The sequence below is a fragment of the Histoplasma capsulatum genome, assembly GCF_000150115.1.
Source record: "Histoplasma capsulatum G186AR genomic scaffold supercont2.10, whole genome shotgun sequence".
Classification (NCBI taxonomy): domain Eukaryota; kingdom Fungi; phylum Ascomycota; class Eurotiomycetes; order Onygenales; family Ajellomycetaceae; genus Histoplasma; species Histoplasma capsulatum.
In genome coordinates this window covers 725,248-743,867 of record NW_025544810.1, presented here as the reverse complement: position 1 = coordinate 743,867, position 18,620 = coordinate 725,248, and the positions used below count along the sequence as shown (strand labels likewise).

Genomic DNA, 18,620 nt, shown 5'->3' with positions numbered 1-18,620 from the left:
TGCGATCACGCCGGCTTAGCAGGATTGCGGCTTCCAACCTTGCTGACAAGCATCTCTAGCATTGGCTTTCAACATGTTCGATCTGCTGAGAATTGCGATTATAAGCTCCAGGACTCTCTTATCAACGACGTAACTACAATCGCGAGTTTCCAGAAAGTGTGTCTGTTAATTCTCGCCCTTTTTGGAAATACCGACGTGGAGACTACAGTATCTTCTAGCTCCCGTTCTTCCGGCTTTGGAGTTGTCGAGAACTTCGTATATTCAAGTTTTGATTGACGAAAGATGGTTCGTACCCGGATTGTCTGTATTTCAGATACACATGGCTATGGACCGCCAGATGGTGCTTTCAAACTGCCGAAAGGCGACGTCTTGGTCCATGCTGGAGACCTTTCGAATCAAGGAACTCTAAGCGAACTACGAAAAACAGCTGAATGGATTGAGCGCGCGGATTTCGAAGTGAAAATCGTGATTGCGGGTTAGATTATTACCCTTTCTCATTCAACTAACCTACTTCTAGGGACACGCTAATATGATTTCGAACATGTCTGAAGGTAACCACGACATCACCCTCGACGGTAATTTCTACAAGCGACACTGGCAGTCGTTTCACAACCAAAGACGGGAGTCGGCAGACGATTGTCAGGCTCTATTCACCAAATCTTCCATCGTTTACTTGAACCATGAATCCGCCGTTATCCGACTATCTAATCCGGGTGGCCCTCAATCAATATTCAAAATATTTGGATCTCCGTACACCCCTTACTGCGGGAAATGGGCGTTTAGTTACACTTCCGAAGAAGCTTGTGGCATCTGGGATAAGATACCGCTAGATACCGATATCGTTTTGACTCACACCCCGCCGCGGTCCCACTGCGATGAGAATAGACACGGCTCGCTCGGTTGCGAGCATCTGCGTCAAGCGCTGTGGAGGGTGCGACCACGATTAGCTATCTGTGGACATGTCCATGAAGGACGAGGGTACGACAGGGTTCTGTGGGATATCGCACTCCAGAGTGGTGAAAGATTCAAAGAGCTGAGTTCGGTTCGCGGAGAACTACCTCCACTCAACAGCAAAAAGCAATGCCTGATCGATCTCACGGGGAAAACACAGCCTCGTCTTCGAAATGATGGTCCTTTGGGATCGTCATCTCCGACGCTGCGGGCAAATGATGAATCGCAAGTGGCAAAAGGTGCCGGGACTATACCGGGAAGGAACGAGACGTGTATTGTCAACGCCGCGATTATGGCAACGAGCTGGCCGCACCGGGGTGGTAAGAAGTTCAATAGCCCCCTGGTCGTGGACCTGGACCTACCAGTAGCTGGATAGAATTGGAGCCTGGGGCTGGAAAAATGGTCAATTTGGCACCAAAAAAGCCGCAATGACGAGGGGGTACACCACCTCCAGTGCTGTACGTACGAGTTCGGAGGCAGGTTAGATCTTAATTAAAGTAAACCTTCCCCCGTAAATGGCTTATAATTTAAATTTTCCCTTCCCCACAATTTGGAGAATGTCGCGCGTTTAAAAAATGCGGGAGAAGCACTCATCGACATCCATGGATATCGACAAATATCTAGTGCAGGTGACGAAGGTTACCAAATTCCGACACTATGGCGGAGTGGTTAACGCGGTGCCCTGCTATGTGGCGTTCAGTCGCTGCAAGTTCAGGCATTTCCTTCGGGAGCGCAGGTTCGAATCCTGCTGGTGTCGTTCCTTTTTTTTGCCCGCCTCTTTTTTTTAATTATTTATTTATTGACAGTAAACCCCCTTCTGGGGCCTGCTTCTTTTACCATATTTGACCCGCCGCTGATTCATTTTCTCTGCCAAAAAAGAAGGAAAAAATTAAAAAAAATTAAAGGTGGTCAGAAATCTCGTTTCTACGTGAGATCCGAGCATTGATTTCTTGACCCGTGAGAGCAACAGCAGTTGTTGCTCACTATCTAAAATGCGTACCTACACGGACTAGATACTAGTATAATATAATAATACACACCAGCTAAAGATAACTACCCATTAGCACTCGTCTAGCGAGTGGAAATTTCCATTCTATTATATATCTGAGTTGTATTGCTTGATGAATGAGCAGAAAACGAAACCAGGAACCAGGAACCAGGAACCAGCAAATCCCCTTCTCGAAAGCAAATTTTCATATATCCCCATCCCTCTCGCCCCCTGACAACCTCACTTGTTACCAGATGGTGTGAAACATGCACACAACGCGCTGAATTTGCAGACCACGCCCATCTCAGCTCCAACAGCCCCGAACGCTTTGCAGGCCGCATTATCCGCGTTAATCTTCACCATCATGACACGCACCTCGCGAAGGCGGGGGGCGTGTTGGGGCGCAGATTTGACGAAGGATGACAGTCGCTCTACGACCTTATTGAGACATTCAGCTTCCACCCCTTCAACATGAAGCATCTCTAGGGATCTCGGTAGGATGTCTGGAAGATGTTGACTGGGAGACGAATGAGAGCCCGCAGGGCAGTAGAGGGGCAAGAGAATGCAGGCGGTAATGTGGAGATGTTTGAGTGCCGTGAACTCAGACAGGGAGCCGAAGGTGGTAAAGCGTGCGCCACCGCTTGACGTATCTGAGTTGAAGTCCAGGCAGAGTGTTTCAAGGCTCTGTCGCGCTGAAAGGAGGGAGTCGCGGAAGAGTTTAGGCAGGGGTTTAATCATGGGGTCGGGGTCGGGGTCTCCCTCGATCATATCCGCCTCTGAATGGAGGTATATGAATGATTGAAGGTTCTTGCAACTTTGGACTATCTGCTTTGCCCCATCCTCTAATAGGCAGTACATCAGGAGGATGTGAGTTATCGGTGACTGGCTCTTGTGCTTCCATTCGGTCACAGATTTGAGAAAACCGGCTGCAGAGAAATGTCGAATTGCTGGTAGCTGGAAGAAAGGTAATGCAAGGTCGACAGACATTTGGCTCTCATCGGGCCAATACATATGCATAGAGGTGAGGCGTGGGAGAATAATAGGAGCTGTGTCTTCCTCGCGATGGTCATCGCGATTTGATGAAGAATTATTCCCTCGATATGCCGTTCCAGCAGATCGATGAGCTACTCGACTCAAATAATGATACCCAGGTAGCTCGAGCTCCAATTTCTCCAGTCTGGGCAGAGAAAGTACCAGCAAGCTAATGAGCGCATCTGGGGAACCGGTCTGAAGATCCCTCAGCCACTTCTCCTGTTCGTATATATCATCGATGAAGAATGGCTCAACGGCCTTGCGGAGGATGGGTTCAGCAGCGGCCAGAGCTGTCCAGCGCTCATAGCCTAGATCTTCATCAGCAGTGAAGAGCGACCGCTTCGTGGTCGGTAAGCGTAATTCGCGGACCATCTGAGCAAGCCATGGTTTTTGTAAGATAGTCCGAAGCAAGGGGACAACATTTCCTTGAGAACGTGAAATAGCTCTATACAACGTGGGCAATAGCGCGTTATAGAGCCGGCGGCACGTGCATAGCAACTGCAGTCGTTGGCCCAAGGTGTCTAAGTTAACAGCAATTATCGTCAAAATCTCCGTTGGGAGAGCTTCAAGCGTGGAACCCATTGCTGTTTGAGACGGGACCAGAGCGGCCCAGATTTGTCCGGAGTAAATCCGGAGACGCGGAGAGATTGCGGTTTGAGCCGCCACTTGCCCCCGGAATTAACTCCACGACCAGGGGCTTTTGCAGAAGCGAACCCGGGATGGCAAAGTAGGTGGCCGGTCTCTCAGCTGCTTGTCAATATCCCACGCCAGCTGCAAAAATCATTCAGCGAGGCAATTCTGGGGCCGTGGGAATAACCTGCTGACAGTGGCAACCTTCCTAAGCTTCAAAGTTAGTTCCCTCATGGCCTGGAAATAGAGCGCTGGTGGAAATTTTATGAAGAATCGAACCGCCAATCGAACCGCCAATTGGCCCTCATGACAAGGAGCTAACTCTACTCTTCAGATATCGGTGAGCGAGGGCTGTATGTACATGTACGGCGCAGAGACTTGTGTGCACAGAATTTGGACCAAACTTTGGAACAGAGGAACATGCAGGGGCAGCGCGTATCTTGTCAAGTATCGCTTTTAATGCGATAAAAGGCGTATTTTGGTGGCTCCCTTGGTGAATTCGAGAAGGCGTGTGAGGAAATCGGGACATTCATTGAATGGAGTCAGCGAGGGAAACCGAGCTGGAGAAGGGCCAGGATATGTACCGTACAGGGCACGTAATTTCAGGTTATCTCGCATCGCCAGCGCGGTATTGCCCTGTTCAAACGGGTTTGGAATATTACACACGCTTGTCAGTGCGCCAGCATCCAGCCATCCAGCCACGATCCACGCATGGATCATGATGGATGGCTTGTAGCGGGCGTGGAAAGCGGGGAAGAGAGCTCACTTGGAAGACAGCCAGAAAGTTCATGGAACGCGCCGGATCGAACCTTGTTCCTAGGGTTGCCCAGGTGAGGGAAGGGGATTCGAGCGACTTCTGTCATTTGGAAGGATAATTGAGTCCAACAGGCCATCCATCAGCCAAACCGTGTGCTCAGAAGGCCTTGATTGCCCAGGCGCGCAGACATCACCCCACCAAGCCCGGCGAACGGCGAGAATGAATAGAAATAATACGTCATATCTGAATTCCCGCCCTGCACGGTATGCAGAAATCGCCTCTCTCTCGGGACTTCGGGGTGCGATGTGTTTCGATACCAAGAAGTGGGAGCGGGCTCTCATCGCTGCATGACAAGACTGACAGCCCAACCGGATTGGCGCCCGCCCGGCGCCCTGTCCGTCTTGTGTCGTCTTGTGTTGTTGGTATGGGAAACATGCAGCCTGTCGGGGATTCGCGACAATAAACAACAACGATCCCTTAGCATTGGTTGGTTGGTCGCCAGAGAGAAGGCTGACAGTTAGCCTTGGATTGCAAGCTCTAAATTCCGATTCTTGTTCTTGTTTTTGAATTTTATTTCCATTATTTATTGGGTTTTACTTTCACCCGTTTTAAGCATTTACTGTTGGATGTTGTTAACGTCTACAAAGGAACTCCTCAGCGAATCCATGTAACTCCCGGTTTCTAACTGTTTACCCTTCTAGGGTATAACCATGGCGTCAAAAAAGACCAAGCAAACAGAGGATAAAGGGCGTGACGTGATGATCCTCCTCTTCCTCCTCCATACCCCGCCATGCTCAGCAGGTTGATATTGTGATACAAGGGACCCCAAATAGAATATGGCTCAAACCACCTGTGGAGACTAGTTCCAACCCTTCCAAGGTTTTACCTCTTTCTTCCCCTTCCCCTCGTGCGTGCGCAGTTAACCTATATCCCAATTTCAGGCGGACGCTGGCACGGGGTTTTGCCAAAGCGCCAGCAGGGAGTTAAAACCCGGACCAACAAATCAGCCAGCGTGATGGGCGGCTGGACGGGAGGCCAGGGATGGCCAGGGATGGCCCCTCCCTCATTGCGGATGACCAGTGTCGTACGCCAATCACCCGCCCCAGTCACGGCAAGGAGCCCCAGCAAAGAGCCACTCTGGGCGTTGCCTCACCTCCCGGGTTTTGGCATGGACTGAGAGCTAGGTATGTCAGTCTACGGACTTGGACGACTCCTGACACGGTTCCAAGGGCTTTTGCCATTGATAGTGATGGCTGAGAATCATGATCAAAGATCCTACGTGCAAGTCATAATAATGTGTGTACTCTCCATAGATCCGTACGTTTTCATTGGTTTGTCTTGTCTGACACTGGCCTCTAGGGCTGTCCAGTGCTTTCACAATCTCTGGATGATGGGCGTTGCACCTCTGTCGTCATTATTATTCCATCAAAGCCCCTCGCCCAGTAGTCCAACAAACCGGTTGGTGGACAATCTTAACCCGGCTGGATAACAATCACGACTTAAGCAGCGTAGTTCTGATCGGTATAATCCCCCCCCCCGCCCGTCCACGGAACTGCGGCTGTGTCTGTGTCTTGACGAAAACGGCAAACCTGGGGTTTCCGAGGTTATTCATTCAATCATCCTTCATCCAACCAGAGTGCAAACACACCTCCATAATGGCATTCATTCAGTCCCCATCGACTTTTATTGGGTGCATGTGGGATGAGAGAAAGAAGTGATGTGGGAAAAGATGGGTCCCCCGCCCGCCCAGAGTGAACCCTGAACTTACTTTCTCGCTGCGAGCTGGCCCCATCCAGGCCGTCACTGCAAAGATAGCAGAAGCGGGACCCAAACCACGGTTTCAGTTAGCTTCTTCTTTCGCTGGGTTTTCTACCCCGCCTGGTGGAAATTGCTCGCGAGAACAATAATCATGAATAATTACAGCCGTAGTTTTTCATCAACATGCAAACTCGGAATTATCAAAGGGGAGTCCGACAACAGAGTTTCGCACCAGGAACGAACCAGGAAACACAGGCCAGACCTAACCACGGAACAACAAACGTTTTTGAAGTAAAGATGTCATATTTAGTCAACCATCTTTCTTCATTCAACATTTTATTACCTAAAATGGCCCTGCTCCTTCGTACGCACCGGAGTTGCACCATAACCCTAATGAACTCATCACCACAAGTAGACTCAGCTTGGCTGGTGGATGGATGGATGGAATGTGATTTATTCCGCAGCAGCCCAGGAAGAAGTGAGCTGGTTAGTGCCAAAATGGAGGGGCGAGGCATTCGGCGGTGAAAAAGGGCATCCTATCACGTCAACGGGCAACTCTCTCTCGTGCGTTACGCTCAAACGGAGTCAGTCAGTCAGCCTTTCTTTTTGTAATTCTTTTTTTCAAAAGTTTGATTTAGTTAATTTATTTTCATCAACGCTTTGTCAACGATCCAGCCAAGAACAAAGCCGCCAATAATCAATCAATGGCTTGCGAATCGGATCTGATCATCGCCGAGAAGCCCTCTGTCCCCAGAGCCTGCGCGCCCCATATCAAACCCACCACGCTTCTGGATAGCTGCATATGCGCAATTCACCATACATAGTCTGCTTCGAATGAAGCGTGTAGCGTACCTACATTCACGTATTTTTATTCATTTATTCATTTATTTTCGGGACAGTTGGAGCCCTGGAAAGGGACCGTTCGAGCTGTATGTTAACTTCCAGGGCCGGGTGTTTTTATGGTGTAGGAGCAGCAGGACTGTGAAGGGAGAAGTAGAGGAAGAAGGAGATTGCAGGGAGAGTAGGAGTCTGGTTTGAGATGAGAGATGGTGATTGACGGCTGCAAGCAGGCGCTGGTTTCTAGATATGAATTATTATATACATCAATCAATAGCTATGTTAAGAAGTAATTGTGGATAACTAAGAAGCCCGGAAGTGTACACACTCACACACAATTTCCTCCCTCATCCTACTCCTTCTCCTCTCCAGGATCATTCCTGTATAGGCCTGTCTGGCTCTGTCGTGACCAGCCTCAGCCGGCGCTTCCCCTCTGCGCAACACACATCAATCAGCACCAGCACCAGCATCATCCGGACACTCCTGTCCAAGGCTCAAGTCGACGCTTTTAACTCTCGTTCTCCTTCTGCGCCGTCGTCTTCTCCCATGCATTCGTGATCGCCAGTGCTGGCTGGGACCCTCGCCATCTTCCGCTTTCTTTGATCCTCACAAATTGAAATAGTCTTCCTCTCATTGTCTGCTTCTTGCTTCTTCGTCTCTTCTTCTTCTTCTTTGTCGTCATTTGCTGCTTCACCGCTTCGACAGGCGCCGGCCCTGCCCCGTCTTCCAAGCATTGTTGCTGTTGGTCCGATAATACCGTTCTTCTCTTCTTCACCGTTTCCATTGGCAACATCCATTGTCGTTGTTATCATTATTATTATTATTCTTCTTCTCCTCCTCCTCCTTATTCTTCTTACTCATCATTGTCGCCTTCCACGCCCTTCCAGCGTCGACTCTGGAATCTTCCCCTGTTTTCCCCCTGGCTGCCCTTGGCCGCTTTCTCTCTCGCTTCTTTCGCCTTCTCGCCTTCTCGCCTTCTTGTTCGCAAGAGGACCGTGGCACAGGTCTCACCCGGACCAGCCCCAGCGTCTTGTTTCCCCGGCCCCGGCCAGCTAATCCTCCAGCTAATCCTCCAGCCAAACTCTAGCCCAAGATCTCCTCATCAACTCCTCGTTGCTCCGTCGCCGTTGGCGCTAGCCAGCACCGCTCTCTTCTCTGCTCTCGATAACTCCCGCTTCTTCTCTTCTTCCTCGTGGCGACTTGCGTGGTTGTCATACGATTCTTTCCCTTTTTCTGATTTATTGTTGACTTGCTCCCGATTTCTTCGTTTCTCCTTTCTTTTTTGCAATTTTCTTTCTTCATACTCTGTCAAACCGCCAGCTTCTACCCCCCCCCGCCTCCCAAGGCCAATTACAACTACAACAAAGACTCTCCAACCAAGTCCAAGCTGGCCGTTTCACATTTCCAATTCAACTTTATCACTGTCATCACCGAATAAAGAAGAATAATACATCGCAATGGCTCATTGCTGACGCTTGGCCTGCCGTCATCGTTGCCTTTTGCTCACCTACATAATCCATTGATATTTACCGAGGACAAACTAATCGCATACACCCGTACATATATCTATCTCCCTTCATTTAGAACTAAAACCCCCCCCACAACGCCTTCGTTCACGCTCTGCGAATCACTTCGCCGTGTAACCTCGCTCTCTCTCTCTCTCCAACGATATGTCCGATCATACTACGATAGATCCATACAAGGTCCTGGGGATCAGTAAGGATGCAACCATTGGCGAAATCAAAAGTGCCCATAGAAAACTGGTGTTGAGGTGTCACCCAGACAAAATCAAAGATGAAGAACAGCGGAAAGAGGCCGTGCCCGAGTTCCAGAGAGTGCAGTCGGCTTATGAGCTACTGTCGGATGAGAAAAAACGAGCTGATTATGACCTTAAAGTTGAGCTGAAGAAGAAACCAAGATATCATAGTGAGGACGCCGGCTCGTCTTCATACTATCGACCTTCAACATTCACAAAGTCTTACGAGTCGCGGAATGGAGTTATTTATGAGGAGCGTGTCCCTAGAAGCAGTCGCTTCTTTGATGAAGATATTCCTCTTCATGAGGAGCCTCGACCCACTTCCAGGAAGAATAACGGGTACGAGAAGAAGCATAGTACAGAGGGAAAGGAAAAGAAGAAGTCCAGACATGTCGACCCTCCAGTGTCGGTCCGTTCAAGTAAGGAGCGTGTACGCGAAGCCCGTGAGTCGGTGAAATCGAGTCGCTCGGACCGCGAAAAACATAGGGACAAAGAGCGGAGAAAGGACCGTGAACGATCAGAGAAATACCCGAAGGCTTTCGTTGTGAGCGAGCCCGACGATGAAAGTGATTTAGATTCGGATCATCACTATTACACCCCAAGAACACCGGAACCTGAATATGAAGATCCTCGAACACGAGTCAAGCCAAGTTCGAGTGAATCTAAACCAAAGCAGACTAAGGTCGAGGAATACTCCGATGAATGGTCTTCGTCGAAACTAGATGATGCCAAAAAGTATATTCAACGATCGAAAAGCGGTGGATATTCATACGACACTGAACGCCGCCCGTCCTCCTCTTGGCCTTCGCCTTCTGCTTACTATAGTCCGTACGTTGATACACCCCGACGTTCGTCCGGGAGGACTCGAACCAGGCCCAGTTCTTCAGGAAAGGATCGCAGGGGGTCTGCCGACGTCTTGGATCCATCACCAAAACCCCAATTCTCCCCTCGGCCTCCTACTCTACAAACTGCTACTTCTGCACCTTCGGGTTTAAGGTTTCCCATCCCAATCTCCACTCGATCCTCTTCAAAACCCCATCTTCCTCGCCGGTCAGAGACCATGCCATTTCCAGGGTTATCCCGCCGATCCGAAACTCTGCCGACCAGAACCTCAAAGATGAGGGAACCCCAAGACTCGGGGTATTCAAGTCCTGGCACTCCTGAAATGCACTTAGGATCGAGCCCCCCATTGCCCGGTAGATACACCGTCGTTGATGAAAGCGAGGACTATGTATCTCACCGAGCCGTCCGTATCGACCCAAGCGCTGGTTTCTACACTCGGAACAAGAGTGTTTCCCCTACCCGCGTTCCACAGATGCCGAGATCCAGAACCTACAACTACCCGATCGATCCTGTGTCCATGCCCATTCGTCACGACTCGTCTAGGTCCATACCTACATTGCGCACCACTCCGCCCACGCCAAGCGGACTGGGCCGGGAGGGGCTGTTCGGCGAAGTCTTCCCTGGCGAATACGACCATCCCAAGATAGTCATCCCCGAGGGCAACATTCGATATTCCCCTAGAATCCGTGAAGAGGATATCAGCTACAGTTATAATCCGAGGAAGGGACCTGTGGACCCTAATGAGTATCGAGAAACATATCCGCGACCCTATGGCTCGCGAAAGGAGTCAGTTACGTGCTGATGAAGCAAAAGAGGCTATCAACAACAACGCCTTTTTTTCTTTCTCCTCTCATTTTTTTTCAAAAATCATTTATTATTATTATTATTATTTTATTCATGCTTGATATATTTTTTTTGTCTCTTTTTCATTTTGACTTACGTTTTACGTTTTTTCTTTCATTTATTTATCTTTTCTCATGACGACTCGAATGAATCAATGTTCCAACGATTTTTTTTCACATCTCATTCCATCCCATCCCATTCCACCTGGTCCTTTTCAATCCATCCCAATGCTTTGCATTTTTTGGCCATTTTGTTTATATTTATATATATGCATATATTTTCTTTTCCACCCTTCTTCATGGCTTTTCGATTCTCCATCCGATTTTTTTCCGTCGTTTTCTTCTTACTTTCACTCGTATTTGGCGGATTCTCTTAGCTGCGTATTTCCCCAACACATTTGAGGGTAGGCGGTTTTCACGCCATGACTCATGGATTGTCAAAATCTGACAATTGACAACGGGGATTGATTGCATTCTGAATCAACCGCCAATATAAAACACGAGTGTGCTGCCATGTTATGTGTTTTTTGTCATGACCAATCCACGTTATTGTTTTCTATGCCTGTTATTTATTATTTTTTTTTAACTTTCATCTTTGTTTCCGGTTTACGCTTAAAGCATCAAGGCCCCTATTTTATATTTTACTCCGAGGGGGGCTGACTTGGACGAAAGTGATTTTCTTTGTGTTTTGTACTGGGAAAGGGATGGGAAGAACCAGGGAACCGGTCCATCATAGGTTGGTGATTTTTATATTGGCTTCTATTTGTCGGATTTGAGTCGGATTTTTTTTTTTTTTTTTATGTTTTTCTTCTCTCCATCTGTTTGTTTCTAGGTTAGTTTGGCATGAAAGAGGATGATGGCCTGAGCTATAGGCTCTCCGCTCTCTTATTGGTTTCAATCCCTCTCTGCATGTTTTTTTTTTTTCTGATTTATTTTCATCATTACATACATGCGTGGTGTTTTAGTTGTCTTCTGTGTTTTTGGTTCTGTCTTTTTCTTTTTTCCCTTCCCCTCATTATTTTACGATGTTTTGGTCTACGATATGATAGTTCAATGATCTATTATTACTGAATACATGCATATTTACATACAATATATATTTATATATATATAAATATATATCTCTATAGAGTATTGGCAGATGATTGTTATGTATGAATTAAGGATACCACTTGAGACTGACGTCTGATCTTCCCCCAAGTACCCTCCAGAATTCAAATTTACAATCAGTTCTTTGTCGTTGGATAAAGGAAAAAGAAAAAGCAAGAAAAGAAAAAAAAAGAGGTGGGGGGGGAGGAAGAGGGGCGTAATTTGATTGAATTTTTAACAAAAATTGTATTATTTATTTCCATCTAACTATAGGATAAATTGACTGATTTCTTTTAACTATAAAAAAAAAATATAAAAATAAAAAAGGTATATACAAGTAAAAATACAGAGAAAGGAAATTTCGTGGTTGACGAGACAGGAAGTACGAATAACAATGTCATGGCACAGGTTAAGAAGCCGCGTGTGTGCATATATATATATGTGTGTGTGTGTGTGTGTGTGTGCGTGTGTGTACAGAGGACACCCATCGTTCTCGCCGACTTCCTTTCAAGATTTTTCTATACGATCCCGGCGATTGACGTTACCGTCCACCAGCAAAAGTCCTATCCATGCTGCATGCTGCATGCTGAAAGAGGCGTTAATATCACGAGCGGGATTTGAAAAACGGAACCCCACCCGACTCAAATGTGCCACAGATGATGGGGTTTTTAATTTATAAAAAGGCGGTTGAAAGACGGGAGTTTTAAAAAAAAAGTTTTTGTTCCCAATATGCGCCAGGTATTTTTATCCTGTGGCGAATTTTTCTTTCTTTCTTTCTTTCTTTCGCTCTTTTGTTTCCTGTTTCGACGGATAGGTGTCGTGGGATTTCTTTGGGTCATTCCTGGCTGTGCAAAGGAGAAGGGAGAAGGGAGAAGAAAAGTAAAGTGGATGGTTGGTTGGTTGGTAAATCCAAGGTCTTCGCCGGATGACATGGGTAAATTCCTGCTACCTCGAGCGAAGCGGTTTTTCGGATTTGATGGGGTGGGCATAAGTTGAATAGCCGGTGAAACGAGATGACGGATGGATGGATGGACGGGCGGACGAAGGAATGATGGGGAGATGCAAGCGATCAAGTGATAGCCAGCAATCTAGCGTTGCAGCAAGTCGGACAGCTATCCAGTATACCAGTATATCCGAATAGCGTGTTAAAAAATAAAAATAAAAAAATTAATAAAAAAATTAAACCCCCACCCCGGGATACGAACAGGTCCCAGTGCGCTTTATCTATGTGGTTTTCTTGAAGTAACATAATTAATGTACAACATCAGAGCCCGCGCGCGTCTACTTTATGAAGTAGGCATTTCGTGCACTGAAGATCTTCGGTAAAGCTTTGGGGCCCAGAAACCAGCGTGGGAAGTACCAGCGTCTAGCTCTTGAACAGCATTGAGGGGTGGCATGTGGGCGTTGCGCCGGCGGCGGCTACGGCGGATGAAAAACACTAGCGCTGCGAGTAGCAATGCAAGGCCGGCGACACCAACACCTATGCCAGCCTTGGCACCGGCGGAGAGCCCCGTGCTGTTATCACTAGAAGGGCGAAAAGAATCGAGTGAAGAGGTCGACGAAGGTTGATTATTATTCGCCGCTTGGGATGGGGTTGCGCTCCGGGATCGGGTATCAGTCGGGCTCGATGTTTGTCCTGTGGTGCCGGTGGTGGAAGGGCTGGAGGTAGTGAGGGCGTCTTTGAAGAGCGAGAGATCGGCTGATTTAAACTGGACGACGAGCGGTTGGCCCCACATAGACACCGGGCCTGTGACAACGGAGTTAACGAGGCTTTCCTGGCCAGTACGAGCGAGGACGGTTGTTGTGCCGCCTTCAGGAAATTCGCTGATGCATCCCGCAAAAATTGTGGTTGAGGAATAGAAGTTGATTGTCGTGAGAGTTGTGTAGTAGGTATAATCCCTGCGAAGGTCGTGTATATTAGCGACGTCATTGACACTGAAGAAAGGACTGGTTCTAGGATCTAGGCCAGACATACGATGGACAGCATACTGCAGTTGTTACTCCGTTAACTGTTGTAGCAGCTGGAGAGGTGTAGCCTACGGGACAGAATCCTGGGCTATACACTTGTTGATTCTGCCCACGTCCTGATCCTTCGAAAGAAGGGGGGAAACAATCGAAATCATGGGAGGCGAAGACATTCTGTATTAGGAGGCCGCCAGTGACACTGTTGTAATACGATCCTTCATAAGTCCAGCTCGACGAGCAAGAGGACGGTGGGGTAAAAACTGTTGTGAGAGGGATCGCTGTTGGATCCATTTGGCTTGAGTGATATTGGGGATCCCCAATAGTGTCGAGGCGGAGAGCTGGTAGGAACGGCGAATTGTCCGTAAGGAGGAAATTCGAGCCAAGAGCATCAAGGGGTTTGGATTGACGTAAGAGGGTGAGAAAGATATCAGAATATTCCCACCATTCCGAAGTCAATGTCCACCTTGTAGAAGTGAAGACAATCCAAAGGAGAGATTTTCGATGCGAACTTCGCGTCGGGGGATATCTCAAACGTATTAATAGGATTCTCGAAAATTAGGGCAGCCACGGACGCAAGCTGAGGGTGTTTGGCATGAAATACCGTGTCAAGCCCCGAAAATATTGACCAATGGATAGCCCTCTCATATTCCATGGAGATTTTTGGGCAGCTTGATAGAAGGAAAGTGTTTCGTTCCCGCGCAACCCACTAATTCATGGATGCAAATCCTGGTATGTTGTGCCAGTCACATCACATCGCCACTTTTAGTGCTGACGGACAGTCTGTGGCTTTGAAATCCAGGGGCTCGCTCTGGGGTAGGCAGGTTAGCATTTTGGTGCTTTTTCAGCTTCAAGATTGCACGCAGTTCGGAGTAGACAAATCTATAAATACTTAGCAAAACTGGTTGTTTGGGCGTATGCATGTTGGTGTTTGTGAAGGCGGTTGGCAGCCAACATAACTTTAAAAAGGGCGGATAACGACTTCATCCTCGAATCAACCCGACTAAGGCCAGTCGTTAGCAAGCTATTACCGCCAGGGATACAGCCCCTGTTCTTAGCTTGTTCCCTGGCTTTGGCGCCACGGAGGAGGTCTGATTATTGGCCAAACATGAAACCGAAAGCTGAAAGATTTGGACCCTCTTTCTCCCCAAGCAGCACGGCGTTTTTTGATTTCTCGACTCCGACGAGAAAAAATGTTGTTGTCCACTTCCTAGCCTCCCTGCCGCCGGATACGTGCAGCCAGCATGCTCTCTATCTTTCGCGGGCGGCGTTATGTGATTGTTGCGAGCCTCGCTACTTTCATATTCATCACGGTCTGCGTGTATTCCCAACGAGGAATTTTCTTTCAGGACTCGAGGAATGCTCTAAACGATGTCCCTCCCCAAGCGCCTCCTATCCAAGAGCATGGCTATCCCCCTAAACACACTGATGGTCTTCCTGTGGCCTTGTCTCCTCCCGGAGACTACCCCTCAGCGTTGAGCGCGGCCCCTCAGAGTCGTTTCTGCGCCGAACGATTTGACCTTCAGTACTTGGAGAATGTCGCCAAGACTCAGACTAATTACTGTGATGTCAACTCCAAGTCAAACATAACCTGTTTTCATACTCAAATCGACCCAGGAGGGCGAGTAGATTCATTCTGTGTTTCAGGACCCGCGACCTTCGACCACAGCCAAAGGAAATTCATCCTGGATTGTTCCCTTCGATCATTAAGCGCTGAGGAATCAAGCAACGGCGTGCCAAAATTTGAAGGGTTTCCGGCCTATTGGTATGGGACGGGACCGCGACAGATATTCAGCGATTTTGTACGTCTCGATAGGAGTGAAAAGCCTTCCCATAAGCTTCCACATGGACGACGGAATTTCTCGGTCCTCATTAAACGTGAAGACAGCCACTATAACGTTTTCCATTCTCTCATGGAGATTGTTGGGCTCTCCTTGACGTTGGATACCATGAGGATGGCTCAAAATAGAGACACCACCCTCCCCTTCATTACGCCAGAGGAGTTCGCCAATACCCAAGTTATTATCTTGGATGACCTCCTGGACGGGCCTTACTTTGATCTATGGAAACTCTTTGCGAAGCAGCCAACGATCAGATTGAAAGACATATCAGCCTCCGCAGATATCAATTTGGATAACATTATAGTCCCCTTACCTGGGGGTGGTAGCCCCTTTTGGCAGAGTCATTGGGAGCCGCTCGATTGTGAACAGTCGGAACTTCTGCAAACGTTTTCCAAAAGAGTTCTCAACTTCTATAACATCCGAGATGACGCTCGCCCTATGGGGAAAAGCCCGCTTGTGCTTACGTTCATCGACCGCAAGGAGAAGAGACGCCTGATTAATCAGGACCAATACATTGAGCGCCTGAAGGCCAAATTCCCAGCGGTTGAGGTTAACGTGGTTGATTTGGCTGCGTTGCCCTTTCGCGAGCAAATAAAACTAGTTCGCCACACCGACATCCTCACTGGCGTGCACGGGGCCGGGCTGACGCATGGAATGTTCCTACCTCCGCATTCAACAATCGCTGAAATACTGCCTCCCAAACTAGAAAATAAGGGTTTCCGAAACCTTGCGAAGAAAATGGGTCACAAATATTTTAGCAGCCACGCGGCGGAGCATCAGACCAGTGACTCGAAAAATGATTGGCAGTTTGATGACGTCTTCATTGAGGAGGACCGTTTTACGAATCTATTGGAAATCGCCGTGAAGAGCATGTACAACAGAGGCTTGCATGATGAGGATGTCAATTAACCATCTGTGGATGGGGTTCCTTGCGGGGACGAAACACGGTTCTTCTGGTCCAGAGGGGAATGGATTGCTTGCGGGAACATATCGTAGCAGGTTCGTCTACCTCCTCGAAGCAGCTGAGTGAGGAATGGAAAGGAGGACTACCTAATTAGGGATCGAGCTCACATTCCCGCAGAGCAAACCGCATATGAATGGATGGAGACATTCAGACACTTCTTCGACATCCGTGGATGGCCACAAGGATGGGGTGTACAGAACGTACTCTAGGGAAGGCCCGTGGCCTATTACATCGACGACGACAACAGTGGGCGCGTTTATCTCTTCGCAACGCGTTGAGTAAAGAGCATTTGCGACTTGGAGTTGGAGCAGAAACTTTTGGACGGATGGCTGGCATAATCTCAGACAAATTTAAAATTTAATGGTTGCACTATCATGTTTTACTACGTATGTCCAAGTTTTGATGGCAGTATTGCGCAGAATATATATATATATATATTTGGATGCACACGAACCTACTGTATATAACGCAAGCTCTTTGTTAGCTGTTCATAATCCCACGCAGTCGCAAGCACATCGAAGTATGACTTTGTTTGTGTAAACACACAAAGTTGCCAAAACTCATCCTGTTGTATGTCCCGTTAACTAGCCAGCCTTGCTCCTATCCAGCATCTTATTCTTCTGAACCTCAGATCTACTTGCCGCCACCCACCCACTATCCTTGCACGTTATCCGTTTTTTCCTTATAAGGACAGTGGGGCCCGCTAGTTGGGGTACTTTTCATTGACAGCGGTCCCTTGACATGGAGATCTAAGGCAAACCTACCCTCACAGTGCTCAAACACAATGTGCATCGAAAAAGACATATTCTTCCAGGAAGCAGAAAAGTCAACCTCGCTCAAAGCGCCACTGGACTCAAAATCTTTCTTTCCCAAGGCGAGTATGTAAGTAAGGTGTTTGTGATCCATCACCAGCTGAAAGGGTTGCAACCCGACTTCACCAGCCACAGGACGCGGAGAATTAAGCGGATACCAAGATTGGAGCCATGCACTATTCCTACACGCGACGCTGACTGTTTCGGTTTGGAAGGGGTCGCATCCGCAGGGGTTTGACAACCCGCGAAAAATAGCCCGCTTTCGTTAGTCAACTACACCAACTCCTCCTTTTCGCAGTGCAAAAACGTTAAGTGGTCAATCTACCATATCGCAATCATTTAGCTCTTGTTAGGCCACTGGGACAAAAGGGTCCTCTTACCACCAGCACCATCCTGGTTGTAGAGGGGACGAACCACCCAATCCAATCCCTCCAACAGCTCTCTCTTTCTGGCCTGCGCCAAACTCAAACTAGTCCTCCCTAGCTCTACCACCTCATTTTCTCGTCATGACACTTGAGAGGCCAGATGCTGTCCGCTGTCAAAGCTCTCTGCACGCAGTCCTGTTAAAGACCCACGCAAGGCACGGCACGCTAAACTTAATCACCAAAATATTTGAAATCCTCCGTACATCCCCTTCCTGTGCAGTTGATGGGGGCGGAAAACGCCGTCGCTTTCATGGGTATGGACAACCTGCCCCTTTTGTGATCACTAGCTCAACCGAGGATTTGTCTGGTCGACAGCCAACGTAAAACGCAACACGGATCGCGCGTCTGGTGCCTTGAGGAAAGGGTGTAGGCCGTGTGGAATGGGTTGCAGAAATGCGAAGGGTCATATTAGGATGTGAACTTTGATACCCCTTTTTGCTCTCGAGTCACTCAATCGAGCATAGCCTCGCAGGGTTGTAGTGTGATATCCCTGACACTTTAGCCATGCTCTGATCCCGAAGCGAGTTAATGAGAAAGATCATATATTTACTCCGTACACAGTTTGTCTTCTAAAGGTAACTGATAAGAGTAATTTTTCAGCTCTCTCTGTAATGAAACATCCAGGTAGACAGCATGTAGAGGAAAGCAAAACCTGGAGACTATAGGATTTTGTGAAAAAAAAAAAAAAAACTTCCTTCGATTTTACATCCACTCGATAATGGAGTCATCCCATGTGCCTTGGATTAAACGTGGGAGGCGCCTTACAAAGAAGGTTGTGGCATCTGATGCATCTCTTTCGGAATTTCGGGAGGATAAATTAATGAGAAAGTTGAAAGCAATACGCGGGAGGAACTAAGGGAAGAGATCAGAGTATAGAAAAAGTATCCAGCATATGGGTTGAAAATGTTATACAAAGTTGAAGAAGCAAAATAGTAGGTTGTGACGGGAAACAGGTGGAAAACATTAAGACCACACATAATATGGACTAATAATGTGTGATATAAACCGGAGAAACAAAAAAGTCGTTTAAATTAGAAAATGAAAGAAAAAGCACCGGATACCTGTGTATAGAAGCAAAATCGCATGATAAGAATGGAATAGTTGGGAGTTTGGCGACCATCATTTAATAAAGT

General features: G+C 47.8%; 8 protein-coding genes and 1 non-coding gene across 9 annotated transcripts; 6 read left to right on the top strand and 3 right to left on the bottom strand.

Annotated features, from left to right (window-relative positions):
* Positions 1 to 282: 282 nt before the first annotated feature.
* HCBG_06906 (serine/threonine phosphatase) lies at positions 283 to 1,327 on the top strand (the record flags this gene model as incomplete). Its single annotated transcript, XM_045433955.1, has 2 exons — positions 283 to 465; positions 518 to 1,327. The coding sequence occupies 2 exons, from the start codon at positions 283 to 285 to the stop codon at positions 1,325 to 1,327; spliced, it is 993 nt and encodes a 330-aa protein (XP_045285436.1).
* A 275-nt stretch (positions 1,328 to 1,602) lies between these two features.
* Positions 1,603 to 1,708, top strand: HCBG_11063. The gene has a single exon. It is a non-coding gene; the product is annotated as a tRNA-Ser (tRNA).
* A 471-nt stretch (positions 1,709 to 2,179) lies between these two features.
* On the bottom strand, positions 2,180 to 3,553 carry HCBG_06905 (uncharacterized protein; the record flags this gene model as incomplete). Its single annotated transcript, XM_045433954.1, has 1 exon — positions 2,180 to 3,553. One exon carries the CDS (start codon positions 3,551 to 3,553, stop codon positions 2,180 to 2,182), a length of 1,374 nt encoding a protein of 457 aa, XP_045285435.1.
* An 836-nt stretch (positions 3,554 to 4,389) lies between these two features.
* Positions 4,390 to 5,535, top strand: HCBG_06904 (uncharacterized protein; the record flags this gene model as incomplete). Its single annotated transcript, XM_045433953.1, has 4 exons — positions 4,390 to 4,431; positions 4,630 to 4,656; positions 5,060 to 5,159; positions 5,300 to 5,535. 4 exons carry the CDS (start codon positions 4,390 to 4,392, stop codon positions 5,533 to 5,535), a joined length of 405 nt encoding a protein of 134 aa, XP_045285434.1.
* Positions 5,536 to 7,447: 1,912 nt separating this feature from the next.
* Positions 7,448 to 7,750, bottom strand: HCBG_06903 (uncharacterized protein; the record flags this gene model as incomplete). Its single annotated transcript, XM_045433952.1, has 1 exon — positions 7,448 to 7,750. The coding sequence occupies one exon, from the start codon at positions 7,748 to 7,750 to the stop codon at positions 7,448 to 7,450; it is 303 nt and encodes a 100-aa protein (XP_045285433.1).
* An 873-nt stretch (positions 7,751 to 8,623) lies between these two features.
* Positions 8,624 to 10,354, top strand: HCBG_06902 (DnaJ domain-containing protein; the record flags this gene model as incomplete). The annotated part of the gene is made up of 1 exon (XM_045433951.1): positions 8,624 to 10,354. The coding sequence occupies one exon, from the start codon at positions 8,624 to 8,626 to the stop codon at positions 10,352 to 10,354; it is 1,731 nt and encodes a 576-aa protein (XP_045285432.1).
* A 2,415-nt stretch (positions 10,355 to 12,769) lies between these two features.
* HCBG_06901 (uncharacterized protein) lies at positions 12,770 to 13,621 on the bottom strand (the record flags this gene model as incomplete). Its single annotated transcript, XM_045433950.1, has 2 exons — positions 12,770 to 13,382; positions 13,524 to 13,621. 2 exons carry the CDS (start codon positions 13,619 to 13,621, stop codon positions 12,770 to 12,772), a joined length of 711 nt encoding a protein of 236 aa, XP_045285431.1.
* Positions 13,622 to 14,483: 862 nt separating this feature from the next.
* HCBG_06900 (DUF563 domain-containing protein) lies at positions 14,484 to 16,195 on the top strand (the record flags this gene model as incomplete). The annotated part of the gene is made up of 1 exon (XM_045433949.1): positions 14,484 to 16,195. One exon carries the CDS (start codon positions 14,690 to 14,692, stop codon positions 16,193 to 16,195), a length of 1,506 nt encoding a protein of 501 aa, XP_045285430.1.
* Positions 16,196 to 17,034: 839 nt separating this feature from the next.
* HCBG_06899 (uncharacterized protein) lies at positions 17,035 to 17,811 on the top strand (the record flags this gene model as incomplete). Its single annotated transcript, XM_045433948.1, has 2 exons — positions 17,035 to 17,128; positions 17,546 to 17,811. 2 exons carry the CDS (start codon positions 17,035 to 17,037, stop codon positions 17,809 to 17,811), a joined length of 360 nt encoding a protein of 119 aa, XP_045285429.1.
* Positions 17,812 to 18,620: the final 809 nt, after the last annotated feature.